Source organism: Thamnophis sirtalis, unplaced genomic scaffold (assembly GCF_051295495.1).
Source record: "Thamnophis sirtalis isolate CommonGarterSnake01/CBP01778 unplaced genomic scaffold, rThaSir2_p1.2 scaffold_1, whole genome shotgun sequence".
Taxonomy (NCBI): domain Eukaryota; kingdom Metazoa; phylum Chordata; class Lepidosauria; order Squamata; family Natricidae; genus Thamnophis; species Thamnophis sirtalis.
The window spans coordinates 83,942,975-83,966,010 of NW_028261381.1; the positions used below are offsets into that span (position 1 = coordinate 83,942,975).

The following is a 23,036-nucleotide window of genomic DNA, read 5'->3' on the forward strand; positions in this document are numbered from 1 at the left end:
ACATAAACCCAGTTGACCTTCCATAGCATCACATTTATCTAACTGAACCCCCCCCCAGAACATGTTAACCTGTTAATTAACTGCATGCTTTACTGGATTTGTTAACCTTTATGCGTCTGAGACATAAGGTTATGAGGTGTATAGAGCTGTATTTAAAAATTTTAAACTACAACCATTTTTCAGCTAAATTTGATTTTTCAGGAACTAGTCATTCGTGACTTTCAATAAATTCAGAATGGGTATGGAGAAAGTAAATCTTCACTTTGATCTAATTTTTCATTAATCAATCTTGGAATCAATTACTTTGACGAAAAGTATTTTTACCTTGATTTACTTCATAAGGATTATGAATTTTAACAATTGAAAACATATGTCCTGGAAAGCTTTGAAATATTAACAGCAACAGAACTCAATGACACTGCACATTCATTTCCAGAGTCATTGTATAAAATTTGTACTAACCCCAGTCATTTTATATATTTCATAGCATATTTACCCTTACAATGTGAGGGTAAAAAAAATCTAAGATATTTTTTATTCCCTTCTTAAACCAATCATGAAATACAAGAATTAATTTCAGCACATCTGAATTTCTTTAGTGAGAATGCCATGGATGTTTCTGAAAACTGTCATGAGGCCCATAGCAATAAAGTTCAGGCGCACTTTGGCTGTAATCTTTTCCCAAGGAAATGGTTGGGATGCCAAGATGCCTTATATTTCACAGCAGGACTTCATTCACTTCAACTCTGTCCAAATCTTAAACCACACCATCTGCAATTCACTGTGCTATGAGAGAATCTACAGAAGTATCCTGCATTTTTAATTAAATAAGGCAATGTTTTATAGCATATAACAAATTAGCAAGGCAAAATGAATCAATATAGGGCAAACATAAAAAGATTCAAGGCACAACACATTAGTAGTTGTGTAGTTGATATTTTAGGTCTGTTGCTCAGGCAAGTATTTCTACCAAAATTATGATAGGACTAAAAATTAAACTAAGTGTAAATAAAAATGTTAATATAAAAATAGCTGTAATATTCCAACGTTCAGTGAATCTTTAGTTTATTGGACCATTTGGGAGGAAGAATGCCATCCCTTACTCCTAAATATTCATAAAAAATAGAAATTATGCCATTTATAGAAATGCTGCATTTGTATCACTGCAAATGATTTGTTATAAAATATATTGTTCATGTCATTTGTACAATGACGTTATTCACAAATGATATAAATGTCTAAGAATGTCATAAAATTGACAAAGTCTGGGATACTTCAGATGCAATATGCTTTTCCTTTATTTTTGAAGGATATCTTGATTGAAATTTGGTCTGTTACAGCCAGTTTGCTGAATGTGGACTCATTAAATGGAAGGCTGTTCCGTTTATTCAGAAAACTGTACTGTTTACTTTTCTATGCACATATGTAAGCACAACTATGTAGCTGTACTTACAAGTTCTAGCAAATAAGAAGCACTTTTCAAAACAGTTAAAATATGTAATATGAAATTCATTATTGTTTTTCCAATGTATTGACACTGCAATGCAACATTCCGCACTCCTCATGTTTCAGACTACGTGCAGATTTTCACTGAAACAGGACTGGATGATTTAGTCAGATTGACATTTTTTTCGTCCTTCTCCTTCAGAGGATATTTCTATGAATGTTGACTAACATCTATTTCGAGATATTTTTATGCTGACTTTCTAAATTTTGCTTTTCAAGCACTTGTGTACTGTTAACAGTATTGGTTAAACTGTTACAGGTAGTCCTCGGTTAACAACAGTAACTTGGGTCTGGAATTTCCGTTGATAAGCAATGGGTGACAGCAGTCCTGGTAGTCCCATTGCTATCGTTAAGTGAAAATTGAAAGTTATTAAGCAAGTACCTCCTTACAATATCCTGCCAACTCCTGCACGTACTTTGCAATGAGAAGGCTGCATGCAGTTTGAATAAGGCTGCATAGGCACAGCACAGCCAGTAGTTGCCTGACAAAGAGCCTGGCAGTGCATGCCTCCTCCAGTAGGAGGAGGACTAAGATAGTGAAGATCAATTGGGGACAGGCGGGTAAAGTCTTAGGGAGGTAGGGCCGGCAGAGGCAGTAGAGTAAGAAGTGGCCATAAAGGCAAAAATGGAGATGGGTGGATGGGGGGGGGATGTCCTAAATGCAAGCAGGCTGCCAAGCACCTGAAATCTGGTCATGGTGACCACAAGGGTACTTCAACGCCCAAAATTTGGTGAACCAGGAGCATCTATGTAGCTTTGCCATAACTTCAAATTACTAAATAAATGGTTGTTATACAAGGACTATCTGTAGTGGTTAAATTTTCAATGTTTAACAAATTACTTAGTACAAGTAGAAATATTAACATCTCAGTTTGGTATGTTGCCTTGGCTGAGAAAAGAGAAGGAAGAAAGCTTTCCAACTGATTCAAAGGCCAATCAGAACCTTGAAAAAGCAATCAATGCTGCCAATTGCTGTCCACATGACCACAGAAGTGTCTTCGGATAATGTTGGCTCCCTCAGATAAGAAATGGAGATAAGCACTTTCCCCTATAGTCAGACACGACTGAAAGAGGAAATCTTTACTTTTATATACAGGTATTGAACAACCAATAATTCAGTCATTGCTTGAAATTATAATGGCAGTGAAAGAAGCGAGCTTATGATGGGTCCTCATAGTTGCAAGCGTCATAGCATCCCCACACTCACATTGTCATGATTTAGGCGTATGGCAACAAGCTTGCAGTTATTACACTGCAATGTCTGGTGGTCATGTTACTCTAATTTAGGACCTTCACTCTTGGCTTCCGATAAAGTTAATGGGGAAATGGGCAGAAGGTCTGAAATGATAACCACATGATCATGGGACACTATGACCATGCAGGATTCACCTAATGACATCTGACTACCACATCTGACAGAATAAATCAGCAGGGTAATGGCTACATTGTGTTTTATAACTATTCCCTTAGCAACAAAACTGTCCCTTCCAATTATCATCATTAAGTGAGGATTATCATACTTCTCAGCCTGTTTACATAGAATTTCATTCAATGAGGCCATCTGTTGTTTTAAAGAATTCTGCAGCTCAGGGCTCAAAAACTTATACTCAAAATTAGAAGTTGAGAAGAAATGAAAGAAAGAAAAAAGGGAAAAATTCTCTTTAGAATTTAGAGAATTTTTTCATAAACAGAATAATAAATAAATAAACAACTAACTGATTGAAGCTTAAGAGCTTCTATGAGAGCCAGTTCAGTGTACTAGTTAAAGGATCAGACTTGAAATTGGTAGACTATGAGTCCTAGTCTTGCCCGAGGCGCAATGCTAGCTGGGTGACCTTGGGCCACTCACTCTCTCAGTCCAAGGAGGAGACAATTACAAGCCACTTCTGAAAAAACTGCCAAAAAACTGCAGAGACTAGTCCATAGTCAACAGTGACTCAAAGGCTTACAACAGAAATTATGCTTAAAACATTTTATTGGATTCTCAATACTGTAGTTTCCCCTTGCGTACTCTTGTTGTGAAAGCAGCCCAGCAATCTTTAAAAAATGATGATCGCTAGCTGCAAATATTTGTAGGAAATGCTACAGGAATTGAAAATATACTCTGTCCAGCACTGTCATTTCAACATGATAATGGTTTATTACAGTACAGTAAAATACTAAATCAGAACTTGAGAAACAGAGGAATGGGGAAAAATATCTTTTCACAGATTATGGTTTATATAATTGGTAGCATGTGAAAGACTACTATTACCTCGAATCTAATTACAATTTATCAAAATCACATGCAACTTAAATGCTTTCAGAATTTTTCTTCACTTTTCCAGACTGCAAGATTAAAAAAAAAAAGAGAAAGAGAGAGAGATACTGAAGACACGCTGACATTCAGTTTACATAAAGTTGTGCCTTTTTCCTTCCCTCTAATCTGACAGTTTGGCCAATAATTTACTTTGTTTTAGAAAGCAATAACAGGTTATGGAAGATCTGTAAATTGATGCATTGTTTGATCCTTTGTTGAAACAATTCTATTACTTAAAAGACACACAGCTCAGTTCAGCTCTATTCAGTGTATGGTGAACTAAAGTTTACTATTTTATCAAGGGCACTTGACTCCTACCTTTTAAAGGAAAATATTTAGTTCATGTAGAAAACATACAAATGCTTTCTACACTTGAGCCAAGCATGCAAATGGAGGCCATTATTTTCAAGTTGATTTACTCATAGTTCAGGTTATATTAATCTACTACTTTGCAATTTAAGAGACTTATGCCCCCAAAGTATCCATGAATTGAAATTTGTCAGGCAAGTGTGGAGAGGTGGGAGAAGCAACTTCAATCCATAAAAGCCTTATCCTTCTCCATACAAGACAAGTAGATCATTAATAAAATAATGGACTTTGTATTTTGCATGATTGTACTCAGGCTACGCCTTGAAGTTCTCTGATGGGAATGTCATCCACCTACCAGACCATCTGGAGAAGAACATGATCATGGTCTCACAAAGAAGATTGCCAGTCAGATTCTGAATGCTTAGATATTTTCCTCTTTATGGACTTAAAGTCCACTAGAGGAGGAGACGACTTAGTCTAGGTTTGATTCCACACTGAAATAAATATGTATATTTCAAAGATAATGCTATACTGCAATTCTTCTGTCTATAACCAGACAAATGGGAAAATAGATGCATACTAAGTCTTCTTTTGATTGCAACAAGAAAACAATTCTCTTGGAGGCAGAAGCAGGGCAGATGAACAGATGGTGCTGACAGGAGGAAACAAACAGGGAAGCTTTTAGTATTCTAAGGTGGGTAAATTTTATTCATTTCGCCTTCTGTCAATAGTCTCTGCAACTTCCTCTAAATTGGTTTGGACGTTTTGAGGACAGAACTCCCCTCCATCAGAGAATATATCTGCTTTTGTGGGCCATGGGACTATGGGCAGGCCTGGCTGCTTTTCTGCCTTTACTAATATACCCCAAAATATTAGAACTTTATAAGCAGATTTATGAGCAATATGATTTTACAAGTGTGGTATCATTGAATACACAACAACAACAACATGCCTACAAAAGGAGAATGAGAATGTGATTTTCAGGCTGCTCTTGTATTTTATAATGTACTGCACTCTTCATACAGTTTTGCAAAATTACACTTTATCAGAGCCATCAACAGAAGTCTCTTCTATAAATCTAATGTCAATGAGTAGGGGAAAAAAATAATGTATCACATATTCATTTTTGGTATTTTATTAAACCCCACCTTGATTCTTTTATATTTTACAAATTATGAATCTAGATTATGCCTCTATTATTTGTATCAGTTTCCAGCTACAAATTTCTGATCAAATCACCAGGAACTGAAAACAGAAATAAATTAAAACACTAACATTTTCTAAGTTTTTTTTTTATTTTTATTTTTACAAAAGCAGCTCCCCTGAAAGTTGGCAGATGCATTCAATTAGATGGGCTAATTATGCCTTAATGTTCATTCTATTCTGGTAAAAATAGAAGAACTTGTGGCTATCTGTTTATTTATTTATTTATTTTTATAATCAAAGTGAAGTTATGCAAAGCTTCTAAAGCAGTGGTTCCCAAAGTGGGCGGTACCACCCCCTGGGGGGCGCTAAGAGACAAGGGGGGTGGCAGGGGGGCATTAAGAGGCATGGGGGCAGCAGAGGGATGGTAAGGGGACAACCCGAAGGGGACATTCTCCCAGGAGCGTCTCAGGCACCTTTCTCTCTTGCCACGCAAGGAAGCGAAGCCAAATTTGTTTATTTAATCTCCCCCTCCAGCTTCCCCCACCCTACTATATTAAGATCCCTGCACTTCCCATTTCTGCTGGAAGCAGGCAGGCCATGTGAGCGAGCAGGCGCGCGAGGCCCCTTGATGATCTGAAGGGAGCCGGGAGGTGCCAAATTGCACCCAGCCATTCTCATTCCCTTGCGGCTAAGGGTGGGAGCGCCTGAGATGCTGCTGGGAGATTGTCCCCTTCGGGTTGCTGGGACAGCAAATTTCAAGGGAAAACGTAGTTGCTGGAATCAGTGCGCCTGCAACTTAATGCTCTCCAAGAAGCCTGCATTACTGGGAGCAGCAGAAGAACAGTAGCGGGCGCCACTGCCACCCCTGGTGTCCAGCATCCTCCTCAGGAGCTTCGCGTTGCGGCCGTTTGCATGTCTCTCCTGAGCTTCTCTTGGGAGATGAAATGGCAGGCACCCCACTGGCAAATCCTCTGGGTGAAAGGAGAGTGAAGGATGCAGTGATGGGAGAGGCTGGCCGTCCCCAGCTCTCGAGGAAAGAGGCAGTGATGAGGCCTGGGGCTCGCTTCCCTTCATCCTTTCTCCAAGAGCTGCAGGTGGCAGGGAAATTGAGGCTTCTTTGCCAGCTTCCCAGCTGGCAAAACCGAAATTTTCGCCAACTGGAAGGTATGTGTGGGGGTGAGAGAGAGTGGGGGTGAGAGAGAGAGAGAGAGAGAGAGAGAGAGAATAAAAGGAAGGAAGAGGAAGAGAGAGAGAGAAAAGAGAGACAAAGAGAGAGAGAGAGAGAGAGAGAGAGAGAGAGAGAGAGAAGGAAAGAGAAAGTAAGTGGGGGAGACAGAGACAAGAAAGAAAGAAGGAACAATGGAAGGAAGGAAGGAAGAGAAATGAAGAAAAGAAAGAGACACACAAGAAATAATAAATGGACAGAAGGAAGAAAAAGAAAGGAAAGAAAGAAAGAAAGAAAGAGGGAAAGAGAGATATAAGAAAGAAAGAAGGAAGGAAGGAAGGAAGGAAGGAAGGAAGGAAGGAAGGAAGGAAGGAAGGAAGGAAGGAAGGAATGGGGTTGATGAGTTCCACTCCCCTCTCGACTGGTATGGCTGTGTGATTTTCGTGTATTTTAATTATGTGTACTGTTGTTTATGTTCCCTTTCCCCTTTGAGTTGTTCGCCGCCCTGAGTCCCTCCTGGAGAAGGGCGGCATACAAATAAACCAAAACTAAAACTAAAACTAAAACTAAAACTAAAACTAAAACTAAAACTAAAACTAAAACTAAAACTAAACTAAACTAGAGAAGGAAGGAAGGAAGGAAGGAAGGAAGGAAGGAAGGAAGGAAGGAAGGAAGGAAGGAAGGAAGGAAGGAAGAAAACTTATGATCACAATTGAGTCCAAAATTTTGGTAGCTAAGCAAGAGCATTTTAAATGAGTTTCACATTTTACAAGTTGGCCACCCCCACCGGTCACATGACCGTCAAGCCATGCTCACAAAATAGGCCATATGTACAGAATAGGTTCTAAAAAAATTTGAAACCCACCACTGGTTTATTATCCATTTTCAGTTTCTTACAATAACATCTTTTTGTGTAAGTTTGTGATATCTTAAAGATATCTGTTGCAGTTTTGTGCTTTGTGATAATACCTTACTGAGATTACGTGTTTCAATATCTACACAGGAATTATCATCTACTAAGAACAGTGAAGTAGTTACTAAATTTTACTGAGTTTACTAAGTTACTAGTTACTAAGGTTCTTGATAAATGACTATCAGAATTTGAAAACCTGGTATTACTGGATCATGTTCAACAATTTTGTTGAATTAACATTAACTAAAAAGGTTTTTAAATTGGATTTTGAATAAATGTGCAATTAATTGTTACAGTTTTGAATTTTACTGTTACTATCTTCCTTCCATCATGCAAACCGCCCAGTCACATGACCAGCCATGCCCACCAAGCCACACCCACAGAACCGGTAGTAAAAAAATTGAATTCCACCACTGGGTGGGGAGCACTGAGGATCAGCTTGTAGCACCAAGGGTGCGGTGGACTGAAAAAGTTTGGGAACCACTGTTCTAAAGCACGTTTTTGTTGCAGACCTGGGGCAAGAAAGGTCGGACTAAAGCAATCCCTTTTCATTTGAGGGTTTAATTAAGCTTGGTCTCAGTCCACATGCTACATAAAATCTATAACCATAAGTTTTTTTTTAATTTAGCAAATTTGAAAGAATATATTGAAAGCATAACAATTATTTCTTGAACATATATTAACAGCCACACACTAACACTATTGTGTTACTGGCTTCAGAAAATTCTAGTGATGGAATAATAAAAACAATAAGCAGTTTATATTGCGTTATAAATCATTTGGATATTACCATATCCAATTCTGCCAGCCTGTACTTTGCTTTAATTTTGTTAATTTTTTTTCTATTAAAATGTTACATTGCAAAAATGGCAAATCAAATGCTTGATTTAGAAAATGTTCAAAAAAATTAGGGACAACTTTTGATTTTCAAAATAAATTATATAGGCTTTATGCATCACTCATAATAATAACTCTGAAACATTGTATCTTTCAACTTGGCTCATCCTACTATTAGTTTATTTTTTCTCTTTTCCTCACTTTTATCTTCCTTCCCTTTTCGACTGTTGCTTTTGAATGCTTAGTCTATACTAATTATTCTTTTTATAGTCCATCTAACTTTACTTGTTCCATTTTCCCACACTTAGCTTAATTTCTCCAATTCTGTCTTTCTAGAGATGAATGAATTCTATCAGTTCCAGTCTGTTGTTATTCTAATGTTCTGTTATGTCTTCAAGTTCTGCTCCAGTTGTCCTCCAGCACACAAAAAAAGAACATCTCCATTGTTGCGTGTGGTTTTTTTTGTATTAAAAAACAACTACCAATGAAACACAGAAAAAAACAAACAGAAATAGACTTACTTCCCCCAAAGAATAAAGACCTGAAATGAATAAAATGTTTATGTTGTTTTCCTCTGGCAGTGATCCAAATATAACAAAATATGTGATCTTCTTCCATGAAGGAATGTTTTTTGTCTTGTTGTAAAAGACCCCTTTATCACCTTTTTTAAATAGTGAATTTTAAAAGGATGCTGCAATGTAACATGGATTTCACTTAAGCGGAAAATGAAACATTTTTTGCATAAGCTGTGTACAAAATATTCTCTGGGTTTGATTTTAAAAAGATCTGAAATAGTGAGGTGCAAGGTGGGGGCCACAATAGAATATGGAAATAAAGTTAATTTTCAGAAACATTTTTTATTATTATTTACACACATTTCTTTTAGATGCAAGCCATATTCATTTTTCTTTATGGATAGGTAGATTTCATGGGTCAGAGAGATATATCATGCTAATTCCTTTGGGGGTAAGCAACATTACAGGCATGCACAAAAACCATATGCTACATTCTTTTCTTAATTAGTATTAACTCTTTTCCAATCTTTAGTGAACATTCTGCTAAGATACCCAAATGCACCATCTTTCACTAGTTTTTTCCTCAAGAATAGAACAGAACAGAACACTGGCCAGGTGTGATTGGACACACAAGGAATTTGTCTCCAATTCATATAAGAAGGATAATAGTAATACAACCATACTACCTGGGTAAATATACTTTGACATAAGACAGTACTGTGGTAAAAAGGTGTTCAGCAGAATAATGGCACAAGAACAGGAAGATCACAAGAGGCATTGAAAATACTGCTTCCTGCAAGCATTCTCCCACCTACCAATCTAGAAGACAGTCATTATCTATAATATGAGTTTCTATTATTCAAACCCATTAATAAATGTGCATCTTTCTAAAGCGATAAAAAGCAGATTTCCTATGACACATTGTAAGTGCTTGAACAGTGCTTTATTTTTTTTCCAGCCTTCTTGTCTCAAAGCTAAACATCCTCAAGTTCTTTAGCCTTCTTTAAAAAAACTTCGTTATTAGTTGCCTGATTAACCTTGTTGCTTTTCTTATCTTGGTTCTTTTGAATCCTTCTTAAAATGTAGTGCTCAAAATTGAGGACTCACCAATTCAAGGATTTTGTTACTTTAGATGGTTTAGAAAGTGTACTTGTACTGCTTTTCACTAAAACTGATCACTAAAACTGCTTTAAAAAAAACATACAGCCATATTATACTCCTGACTTATTTGGAGTTTACAATTAATGGCTAATCTAATGTATTTTCCACACATTTTCCATAACTACTCTTGCCAAGCCAGGTATGACCTATTCTATCTTACTCACATGGTTTCTATTTCCTAAAGAAAGGTATTTTGCAATGTCTTGATTAACTTTTGTTCTGTTGTTTTCAGTCCTCTCTCCAATCTATTGGGATTATTTTCTCATTTTCTATTGGTTTAACTACACTGCCTAATTTTGTATCTTCTGGAAATCTGATAAGCATTTCCTCTATTTCTTCTCTGAGTTTGCCAATAAAAGCATTATAGTAATACAGGATGCAGGACTGAACTTTGTGGCACACCATTTGATACTTCTCCCCAGTTTCTAAGACATGGTTAATGATCACTTAAGGGCAGTGCCGATGAAGCACTTCTCTTTGAATTATTAGAGCAGCCATGGATGCAGAGACAGCGGGGAGCTGGACTGAAGCAGTTGCATAAGCCTGGAGGGAAAAAAAGCTGCGATTTTAATGATGTGAAGAAAAATCTTTGTGCCCACTTGCATGCGTTATGAAGCATTTCGTTTGGCACCTTCTTTGAAGGATTTACAAAGCCTAATGACTTTTCCTTTGCTGCTTTGATTGTATTTTATTTCTATGAAAACTCAGTTAGACATGGTCTTGTTATAACTTCATTAGAAACGGAACCATTATGAGTGCAACTGTTCAGACAATAGTTAATTCCAGATGCTTTCTACTTTTTAAAGCAAATCAAACTTTTAATACGGTCCACAAAATAGCATAGAACTTTTAAAAAGTTTTACAATGTTTACTATTTTCCCACTTACAGAAACAAAGAAAAACTATGCTCCCAGAGACTCTGTTCTTCACATTTTCACATTTTATCTCCTATTTTTCAGTAATTCATTTTCTTTTGATACATGGGAGATACTGTGTGAAAAGATGGATTTGCTCTAATTAAACAGTTTCAGCATTGCATTAACTTTAATCCTTAATACTCAAATGACAAATATATAGTAAGAGAAGATAGCGAAAGTAATGTGACATGCACAAACATCTCAGGTAAAATGAGGCATAACCACATTAAATATTTTGTTCAACAAATCCTTTTGCTAACATATATTCTTCAAACAGTTTTATTGCTTGAAATATTGAGTGTAAGAGCATTTATTAATTTGATTTACAAGAAGCATAAAATGAAATCTTCTTTATGGCCATATGAAATTAATTCAACTGTTAGTATCTAAACAAATCTAAACCAATATGTTTAGAAAAATCCCTCTAATTTTATTTTATTTACTAATTTACACAGGCACTAAAACTTGAGTTCGATGATGAGAAAACTACAACTTTGGCTTAGGAGAATAAAAATGACTGCTATGCCAAAAAGAGGAACCTGTAGCCCATGATTGGTACAATTGATTAGCCTTTCTTTAAAACATTCCTATAATCCTCTCTAATCCTGAGGCATTTATTATTGCCTAAAAATATTATCACCAGTAATGGGAGATAAGTGAACCATAGTACACTGCCTTGAGCATCTTGAAGGAAATGGATTAGAATGACAAAGCTTAAAATAGATCACAACATTCTTAGTTGTGTCTGCCCACCCAATTAGATGGGCTGTATTCAATAATATTAGAATTTATTGAATCTCAACTAAAATTTGCTCCCAACATCTACAGAAAGAAAAAAGTACGTAGATATTACCAGTAGAAGCTTGCCCCATAGCTTCACAGACATGGGATACTATGACCCTACAAGGTAAATGGGCAGATGTATAAATTATTAGCAGTCTGCAAGGAACTTCTGGTCTCATCAGCTCCTGAATAGGCTCTAGACGTTGTCTTGTTGGGACAGTCTATCCTTCAATTTCCTTGATCTTTCACAGCCCTCAAGTAGTAAAATTATCTGCTTATTTGATAGAGGACAGCCCTCTAAAATTACCTGAAACATAGATACTTCTTTCTTTAGCATGCAGCCATCAGCCTTCAGTTGGAAGTCAAACATTTCCCATGCTGTTTAATACTATTTGAAGAACCAAAAGGCAATCTTCCGTCTTTACTTAGACTGAAGTAAGTTAATAATACTGGATTGCAGTTTACAATTATATGATGGGAAAAAAATAATAAGTTGAGTCATAGGGCTTAAAGGAAATGTGTAGATAAAAGTAATTTCCCAATGTTAAGTGAAGTGTTTAGACACAAATTTGAAAAAAAATAATGGAAAAGAATAATCCAACAAACATAAATTTGGCATTGCACAACACAACATTGCTCTATAACTTCTAAATATAAACACAGAAATAAACCAGCATTTCTATAGTCAGTTCTACTTTCCCGCTCTCATACATGTGGACATTTTATTTTGCTGGGCTGATAAAACTGCCACAAGTAGGATAGAAAGTTTTCAGCAAAAAAATGCAGAGGGAAAAAAAATCAGATAATGCTGTTAACTCAAAAAATTAACATGAAAATGAAGATAATTTCTTAACGTATCTTAGATGATATTCTAGTTAAATTTAAAATAAATTATGTAAGCCTGAAGCCTATCTATTCATGACCTAAAGCCTGGGAATTAATCATGTTATGTGAATCTGAAACAGAAACATTTTAATTATAATCCACAGAAATTTAATATGAATTTAAAAAGCAATGTAGTTTATAATTGATACATAATCTACAAAAATTCTGAAAAGTAATGAGATCACAAATAAATGGATAAATGAATGTGGATATGCAGTGAGATTTGTTTGGGAAAGTACCACAAGATATCCCTTGTGTAAAAATAAAGAATTTGTGGGAAGAAATTTTAAGAAACAGAAGAGATAACTTTTGACATTTTGCTTTTCAAGTATTTAACCATTTTGCCTTTTATGTTACTATTCGTTATACTACTCAAGAGGTTTTGAGACTAGATAGTCTAACGATAATACTGGATTGCAATTTACAATTATATGATGGGAAAAAACATAAATTCTATACTATTGCCAGTTTTATTTGGCTTGCTCTTTAGCTTAAAATGCATTTTTGCATTCAAGTCATCTGTAGTTCGCATATACCGGTATACTAAATCTACCTAAGTTCTTCACATTTATAGGTTACTGGTTTATGTACTAGTATATTATCTTTCATGTGAATCCTGTTACAGCACATTAATTTTTATAGTTCAAACATTCTTTTTTACAAAGATTGATTTTCAAGGAGCTGTGAATCACAGTTTATTAGACAGAGATATGCTCAATTCCCATGCTCATTATCTTTTTACTGTATTGGCGTAAATAAAGGTAAATGAAGGCTCATAAAAGTACTGACTGCATTTTAACGTTTTATCGTTAGATGACTCCTAATATTGTGTATTGAACACTATCATTTTGCTATTGCTAAATTGGAGCTTTAATTGTGGTATAATAATACTGGATATTGAAACAAAGTAACCCTTTGGTTGTTCAATAAGACATCACCAATGGCCTCTGGATGTTTCCAGGCAGATAAGCTGCTGGAGGACCCAGAGTATTGGGGGCAATATGCTGATTCTGTAAACTGCTTAGAGAGGGCTGTAAAGCACTGTGAAGTGCTTTACAGTGTATATACGTCTAGACGTCAAAGTGCTATTGCTAAATGCAGTCATTTGTAGACACAGATTAATGTCTCCTTATTTGAGATCAGATATTACTTTAAAAACCTAAGTCCATCCCTGAATTTAATATAACTTTGCAAGTTATTTCTGGGACTGCAATATAGCAAAAATATAAAAGAAATCAAGTACACTTAAAAGTCATCTTGGGAATATTTGCAATCCTACCCACTCTATTTTTGTTCCTCATAATTAATCAATTTTAATCTCACTTACACAGATTATACCTCTCTATATACTATGTACTATTACTATCAACCACAAGTTTGTGCAGCTTTCATCTATTGCTGCTTAAAGAATACAGAAGATACCGGGGGAAAAAATACAGAAGATATGGAAAACAAATAATGGTCACAAATAGAAAACTAACAGTCTGGAAAGTCTCATATAGCAGTAACTTCCCTTTCATTTTTGCAGTACCTGTCCAAGTGAAACCAAAGGGTTTGCTTTAATTCAAAGTGGTCCAAAAAGATAATAGGCATTGAATTATGCCATAATTTCTTTGCTAAGCAGAAACATTTTAGAATCTGAAGACATAATCTTTGCAGCATTTAAAAGTAGATCAAATAATTTACTTTAAATTTGAAGAATCCCAATATTTTTATTAAGGAAAACTGAATTGTACTTATTCAGATCCTTATCTTTTATAGATTTTGTTAATGCTGTTTGAAACACTGACTTTACTTCAAAATAAAATTTACTGCCTTCCACTTATATAATTTCCAACATAGGTAGGTTCATTTTTTTTATTAATTTCAAAAGAGGAAAAAGTATGGTATTGATACCAAAGTTTATATGGATTTTTCAATTTCTTGACTGTATTTTCAAATACAATAGTTTTAAAAATTCTGTTGTGATTGTCATAAAGCTGCTTATTAGATTTCTTTATTGCATGCAATAATTATTCCCAATTTAAATAATAAACAACTATAAAAGAAGGCAATAATTGTGAGTTTCAGAAAATTGCACAGTGATAAGGTACCTTGGAAAAAATAATTGAAATCAGAAACCTTTCTTGTAGGAAAAAATAATACTCATACATCACAAACACAAATTATTAAAACGATTCATTTCAACTAAATGTTATTTCCTTAGTACCATGCTAGAGTTTTAGCTCTCCCATAAAATGTTTTCTTCTCTTGGATAAACAAAAGTGTACAGATCCTAAAACAATCAAAATAATTATCTGAGTAGTTATTTTACAGATGGTGATGAGATAGGATGTGTCTTCAATCACTAATTACAAATAACAACAATCATCACTCTAAAAAGCAGAAGAGAGCAATGATCTTCATTCCCACAGTACAGTAGGTTCCCAAGCCATTCCAGTGATTTTCCAGGAATTTACGGTTTCTGTGCTAGCCAACCAGTGAAGGTTGCAATAAACTAATTTCATTGAGAAAAATTCTTGGACATATAAGAATAGTTCCTTAATCAATTGAAGACTTCCTTTATAGATGTATGAGCAATGCAATACTGGCATAGCAGTAGGCCTGGGCCTTTGCCACTCCAGTATCTTCACTGCTTCCATGCTTCCAAAGGTCTGACAGTGTTCTTTTCATGAATTCTGTAAAGGCAGACTAACAATTGCAGCTGAGTGCTGAGAGAAAAAGATACAAATGAGTGAAAGAAAGATGGTAAAGATGGTAACAACTAGGAAAGCACTCTTGTAATGAGGTGCTTAACTGCAACCAAAACATGAAATGTGGCAATTGCATTTCTTAAGGAAAATTAAGAAAGTTCCAATCGAACTGAGTCTAAAAAAGAGGGAGCATGCTCCTCAGAGGCGATGACATCACTTTGGTAGACTCAGTTCTATTGGTTACTGACTGAGTTAACCCATGCATGACCGCTGTCTCCACTAACTTTGGAGAAAGAACAATGAACTCCAAGAAAAAAACTTATATTTTACATATAATTTATAGTTTAGATATGGCAAAATACACAGAGCAAGCTAGAAGTACCACAAAGAAACCAAAATACGGCTAAATGCATGTACCTGCAAAGTACAGTTCATCATTCGTATTATGTAATCAAACTGCTGATGATCCAGAATTGCACGGTTTTGCTGAACGTGGAGGCTTAGTTCCTGAGTCAAACATTGGCGAGCTGCTTTTCCTTTGAGAGCTCTCAGTGCAGCAGGCAAGGTCTAAAGACAAGAATGCTAGCAAAAGTAAGAAATTAAAAGAATCCTAACTTTAAATTATGTTTTTATGCTAATATTCTGTAGTATTACAGAATAAGCTCCACCAGCAATCTTGATATGAATTGTCCCTATTAAACTACTGACTGAATTCTGATTTTTGTGTCTGGATAGTTTATTTCATAATTAAACATAAGTTTAAATAATAAAGCAGGAGGTGTAGAATCAAGCAATTATCAAGCAAGGTCTTAGTTATGCCCTAAGCACAAAGAATATATTGGATTCACAAAAGTAAGGATCAGAAACCACAAGTTCTTTTCCATATGTTTGAGGACTGTTATGAAAAAGGCAAATATTGTATGTTGTACAATTAGCCATAACATCAGCAAAATTTACAAAAAACCTTAAAAAGTTTCCTTTAAAAAAACAATCTATGAGGTAAATTAGTTTGGTTCTCAATTGCTCTTTAAGTTGAAAATGAAGTATTCAAGGTTGGGTGAGGAGCTTGCATTTCATTTAAGAGAAAAATACAAAGCAGGGAACATATCTCTCAGTATTAAATAAACTAATAATTCAGTAGAAGGGATAGAAAAAGAAATGGAGGTGAGACTGTGATGCCAAACAATTTTGCTTATTTCTTTAGAGACAGTATATTTCTTTTATCTCTAATACTTGCAGTAGGAACTGAAAAGGCTAACAGATATATAAAAGTAGAGTTACTGTAAGTTTTAAAGGACTAGAAAGAGCTCATCTCTTAACATGTATGGTATGTTTTAGCAACTTGGAAAAGCCCGTCAAAGAATTTAACAAATCATATTACCTTTTCAGTCTCCAAAAGTTTATTTTCAAATATAAAAGAGATGCAATTTCTAACAACTTCCAGTCTTTGCGCACTGTTGAAAACTGTGCTTGACTTTTCTACTATGGAAACTAAAAAGAAAAGAAAATAATGAAATAGAAACATATGTGAAGCCATTTATTTTAAAACTACCATCACTAAAAGGTTATTATAATGGAAACATTCCAAAGATTGTTTCTACATACCAAGGTTTTATTTTGTACATGTGTTTCTATTAGAAGCACACAAGGACAGATACAAATATTTTCCAGTATTAATTCTTAATGTATAATCATACTGTATATGGATTTACATATTATTATATTAGCAGAATTTAAGTCTGTCTGTTATAAAGAAAAACTGTAAATTTGTAAGATATATATATATATATATAAACAAAATTTCTAATTTTAAAAATTTCATTACAAATTCCATATAAATTTTGGTAGTATAAAAATTTGCATTAGTCCATTAATTTCCAGAACAAAAGAAGAGGCATATAATACAATCATTTTTAAGTGACTGTTCAAAGTTACAACAGAATTTAAAAAAAGTGATTTAGGACAATTTTTTACACTTATGACCATTGCAGCATCCACATGGTCATGTAATCAAAATTTGGACACTTGGAACTAACTCATATTTATGATGTTTGCAGTGTCCCAGGGTCTTGTGTTCACCTTTTGCCACCTTCTGACAAGCCAAGTCAATGGGGAAGCCAGATTCACTTAACAACTGTTTTACTAACTTAACAACTGCAGTGATTCACTTAACAACGGTGGCAGGAAAGATTGTAAAATGAGTCAAAACTCATTTAACAACTTTCTCACTTAACAACAAAATGTTGGGCTCAATTGTGGTCAGAGGTCAAGTACTACCTGTATAGGATACCTCTAATTTCAAAAAACAGTATTAAAAGGGATAAGGACGAATTAATGTATGCTGAATATCATCAGTACTAATAAAAAAGAGTTTCTCTGTGGCAATGTCACATTAGAGTTGCCTGCTTCTTAATATTTGAAGGCTCTATATAGGACATTTTGCATCTTGGAGCAATACTTTATTGGCAAAAATTCAGGAAGTTCTTCACAATTGTTATCTTGTGTCTCATCACAATATATAAGGAAGAACCCAAATATATTATGTATTAATATATTAAATCCTAACCTTAGGAATTGATATGATTATACATATCAAACAGCTTTCAAGTCCTAGTTAAATGGGAAATAGAAATAGATACTTTGTAGCATTTTATAAAAATCAAATATACATATTATTATGGAGTCCAAACATCGATATTTGTATCTGAAGAAGCATCTCATCCAGTCTCACCTACTCATTCTGATGCGACTAGCCCACCCCACTCATTCAGCAGACAGGGCCTACTTCAGATCTCATCAACCAAAGGATTTCAGTTGGCAGGGTCCAGAGCAGCCCTTTTCTGCTGTGGCTCCCATCCTCTGGAATATTCTCTAATGGGAGGTGAGGTCTGCACATACACTCCCAGCCTTCTGGAAGTATCTGTCTCTGTCACTTGGCCTTGGTCTCCAACAAGGCCCTGCTATGTTGGAAGCAGCTGACTGGCTAGAGAAGAACTTCACCCCATGGCCACCTATTATCTTGGCGTTTAGTTTTTCTGTTCAATTTTTCTCATTTTAATTGTTTTCTAATTCTTTCTACTTTTCATTACATTGTGAGCCACCTAGATTCACTGTATCAGTGAGATGGGTGATATAGAAATTTAATCAGTACATACATGGGGAAAGGGGGGAAATCTATGAAAAAATGATGTACTAGAATCAAAAGACTGCCACTGAAATTTAGGAGCAGGATGGTTTAACTTTGGTGATGAGATTTGTTTGACATTTTTTGTTTTTCTTTTTGTTTCAAATGAAGAATAGAAAAGTAAAATCTAGTTTCTGGTAAAGTTTTAATCCTTTGCTTGAAGTTTGGGGTTCTCCAATAAGAATGGGAAGTTATAAAAGATAAAGAGATTTGTATAAAACCTACCAATTTGAAAACTTCCTGTTTCTCCTCTAGACCACACTAATTTGGTTATTCCAGCTGGTCCAGGGCATTTAATTTCTCAAATGGGATGCTTCTGAAAGAGTAGGATTTCTACTTTTTTGTAAACCACTCCCATCCTATCTCCCCCCCTCCCCCAATAATGTCTCAAATATTTCTTCTTATGGCAATTAGGATCATTTTTAGGACTTTTAAAGTTGAGAATGGTTGTCATTGATTACGGAGACTTATAATTCCTATTCTCAAACGCCATTAAAAAGAATAACAAAAACTGGCACTATCTTTTATATTTCTCAGAATGTTATCAAGGTCTTAAATGGTCTTTGAAAAGTCAGGGGGATTAATTGGAGATTTCAAAACAGTTCTCAATTTGACTTAATTGAATAAAACATGGCTAACTCTCATACCAACAGGTGGGCCAGCAGGAACCACACATTTCCTTTCAATGCGAGAAGCAGACGGTGCACTTTGGTTTTTAATCACATTTTCCTGAATTAAATCCTGAACCTGACTTTCATTAATCCTGGGGAAAGGAAGTACATGAACTCGTAGATGAGATCCTTCTGTAGGTCGTGGAACTTTTTGGAATGTCATATGAGGATTTGGATTCTCCTGCAGACATTAAATAAAGAGTATTTGTATTCAGGGATGTAAACTATTTATTTATTTAAACAATTTGCTTGCCAAAATATTTATTAATAAAGTGTCATTAATGATTCTTTATTAATAATAAATGCATTGAAGGATAATACCACACTTGTCTTGAAATAAAAGCAAAAATTAATTTTGGGTATGTATGTATGGAAACCAAACAGTTTAACAATTGATAATCACTTTATTTTATCTTATATTTTAAATATTCTTTGCAGACTTTCCAATAAAACATCATCTATTGATGACCAAAATTAAATCATAAAATGGAATAGCATAATTACAGTACATCAATATTATACAGTGATAGGTAACAACAAAATAAAATGTAAATTGTATTATAATGAGAAATAAAATTTCTCGGGCTGAAAAAGGGTAGATAGACTGACATGAAACAGAGATGAAAAGTATTTTTTTTTTCAATTTAGAAGCTCCCCAACTCCCAAATTTCTCTGTGTTTTACATACTGTAACTATAAGAAAACAATTAATGAAGAAAATAATAACAATTCCTCTTTTTGACATGACTTTGCCTTAAGGTTTCATAACCCAAGGATCTGTTGCATATCAAATAGATTTTTTTACCAAATGTAGTAATTAAAAAAGACCATTGCTTACTTAAGAATTATACTTTTAACTTTGTAATTGATTTATATAACTGAAAGCAGCTTTGTGCATCTTTAACTTACAATTATTTACAATGAAATATTAATGAATTATATCATAAAAATACACTGTACTTACATTTTTCAATAGCTGTTCTGCAAGTTCTCGGATATGTTTTAACACTTTTAATGAATTGCTCTCCTCAGATTTAATTCGCTCTACTTCAAATGCTACCAGCTTTAAAAATAAAGCATATTTTTGTTGATAAAAAGGCAGCTTTTAGATAGTATTTTTACATAGCCCCTAAAAATATTTATATACCAATTTTAATAATTCATTCCCATTTTTATTTTGCATGCATGTTCCATAATTGTTAATAATTCAAACAATAATAAACTTGACATTTTGGGTGCACCAAATTAAGTATTCAGAAAAGCATATAATGAATACTAATAGTGAAAGAAATATTAAAATATTTAATGGCCCCTTTTTTCACACTTGGTTAAATTTTCCAAGTTTGCTCTCCTAACAAATTCTCATATTTCATTGAAAGTTTGTTAAAAAAGCCTACGAATAATAAAATAATATTATCAGTTTTAAATTTTAAAATGGTCAACAATTTTTTTATTATGACAAATATTGTAAACTATTTGCATATATTTATCTTACCAGTGACAATTCCCCCTGATATCTGTTCTTAGGAAAAATAATATGTTTTAAAAATATTCAATCAAATATTTTGAAAACAAAAATTAATACACGCCCATAATTACCCTTTTAAGCTAATTCACTCGAAACTATTTTGCAAAAGTAATGCAACCAAAAACTAAAACAAAACAAAAAAACCTCAAACAAATTAAATATTTTCTCTCAAGTTTCACAATTAACTTTTAAAATATATGTATATACATATATGTATATGTTCTACCTCATCAAAGAGATCGCAGGATCTATATGGAGGACCTCTCTCTGACACAAATCCTGCAAATGCCATTCCATTCAGAATTTTGGTAAGGAAATCATTCTCAATTAAGCCCCGTTGGCTTAAGAAAGCTGCCTGCAAATAAAAATAAATTGTAACTAATACTTTATCAGAAACACGAAGAAAAAAAGGAAGGTTAAAATAGACTGTAAAATTCAAAAAAGAACAATGTGTTTAATGTTTTTAATAAAACCAAACCATGAATTACCATAACATCAAGGTTGCTGTAAAAACAGAAAACTTTCCATGAATGCACACAAATGTGCATTCCAAATATGCTTGGAATGCATTCAGAAATCTGCTTTCTCTCAATAAACTTAAATTATGCAAGGTAAGATGTAAAATGGCTACATACAGAATCTATTTAACAGCTGGGTGATCATTAAAAACATAAAAATGATATAAAAACTAGATTAGATAACTTTATTTGCCCTATCAATTCAAATCTGGACTTCTGTCTCTTGAGATACAAGCCAATGTGCTTAGCTCACCTAACACATGGCATCTCCACACAACCCTTTACCTTCCTCTAGGGCATCAGAACATGTGATGAGACAAATGAAGAAGGAACAAAGGGTGGGGGAAGATTGCTGCTAAACAGCCAAGAAAATTTTCGATTAGAAAAACAACTTGGTGGATGAATTTTGCTTCATGTTCACAATCCAGTTGAGGTCAAAAAGAGTTTCCCCCCATGGTCAGATATTTCTTCGTTTTTGTTTATTCCTCTTTATGGAATGCATTTTGGCTCACTTGCTGGAGCCATCTGGTTCATTTTACGAAACTATTCATTGGATCATGAATTAACATCTAACATAAAGCATATTATTCATTCCTAATCTCTACTAGGAGGCACAATATTTTTAACCATCTCAGCAGGTTGCTAACCATGGTTCTTTGTGCACTCATCTTTACATTCAAACATACTGTACCGAGGTGGCGCAGTGGTTAGAGTGCAGTACTGCAGGCCACTTCAGCTGACTGCTATCTGCAGTTCAGTGGTTCAAATCTCACCGGCTCAAGGTTGACTCAGCCTTCCATCCTTCCGAGGTGGGTGAAATGAGGACCCAGACTGTTGTTGGGGGTGATATGCTGACTCTGTAAACCGCTTAGAGAGGGCTGAAAGCCCTATGAAGCGGTATATAAGTCTAACTGCTATTGCTATTGCTATTCATTAGTACAAACCACCTTTACAGAACTTGCAAAAGCTGAGAATTTTGGCTGGACACTGGATCCTGCAAGATCACACCAAGAATCCTACTCATATTGAAATAGCAAGTTGTGAAAAATAGGCCACAATACTGAGAACTGGAGAAAAAAATTGGTAAGCCAACTCCAATTACAGATAACTTGCTATATTTCTTTATAGTCTCAGTGCTCACAGGCAGTAAGTTTAGCAGGTGATCTATGGCAGTATTAGACAGAGAGTTACTCAATCAAATGACACTTACAAGCTTGAATACCTAACAGTACATGATGATCATCACAAAGATCATTAAAAAAAATCAATTGAGATGATAGGTGTGCCAATTGATAGTGTCCAGACTATAGTTATGATTAGAACCACGGTTTCAAAGCCAAACAAGATAAAGCAGAATCTACATGAGATACAAATAACTTATTGGCTCAGAAACAGGAAATAAATAATAAAAGTTATTTATTAAAAGGCAATTGTCATAGATTTGGGCTTTGTAGTTAGCTGGAAGAAGAACACAGATTCTATAATGGAGTTAAATTTGGCACCAAACACACAACATTTACACAGTAGCCTCAAATTTTTGACTGAGGAGCTGAGAAAAAAATATAACAATTTATAGAAAAGCTATATGCAGAAACAATTTGCCAGATAATATAAAAAATATCAATGGAAAAACTGAGTACAGAGTGGAAAGAGCTTTAGAGGCAACCTTAATTACTTGTGCTGGATAGGGAAAATTCCACTTTGTGAGAAATTTCTCTTATTTCAGTCAGTCAGAAGATCCTTTTGGAAGGAGAGATAGTACTAGCTACCTGCCACCATATTGGGTCGCTTGGCAATTCAGATTGTCTCATCCATTAAAGATGCATCTGGCTGGGTCCTACAGTAGAAGACTAAATCTATGGAATGTGGTTCTGATCTGTACCAATTGCAGAATGAAGTATCAGAGCAGGACTTGAAATTACTTTGGGAGTAAGTAACAAAACTCAATTAGATCAGCATTAACTTCAGGAATTTTAGCATCAGGTGATACCAAGTGTCAAACAGACT

At 34.7% G+C, this 23,036-nt stretch overlaps 1 protein-coding gene across 2 annotated transcripts in view; it reads right to left on the minus strand.

Annotated features, from left to right (window-relative positions):
- SBF2 (SET binding factor 2) overlaps nucleotides 1–23,036 on the minus strand; it is a 213,698-nt gene that overhangs the window by 65,268 nt on the left and 125,394 nt on the right. For both annotated transcript variants that reach the window (XM_014051691.2, XM_014051690.2), the window contains exons 12-16: nucleotides 20,738–20,866; nucleotides 19,948–20,046; nucleotides 18,961–19,165; nucleotides 16,511–16,620; nucleotides 15,547–15,696 (exon numbers count right to left, since the gene is read on the minus strand). In XM_014051691.2, the coding sequence (XP_013907166.2) occupies nucleotides 15,547–15,696; nucleotides 16,511–16,620; nucleotides 18,961–19,165; nucleotides 19,948–20,046; nucleotides 20,738–20,866 (693 nt within the window). The remainder of the gene's footprint in view (nucleotides 1–15,546; nucleotides 15,697–16,510; nucleotides 16,621–18,960; nucleotides 19,166–19,947; nucleotides 20,047–20,737; nucleotides 20,867–23,036) is intronic.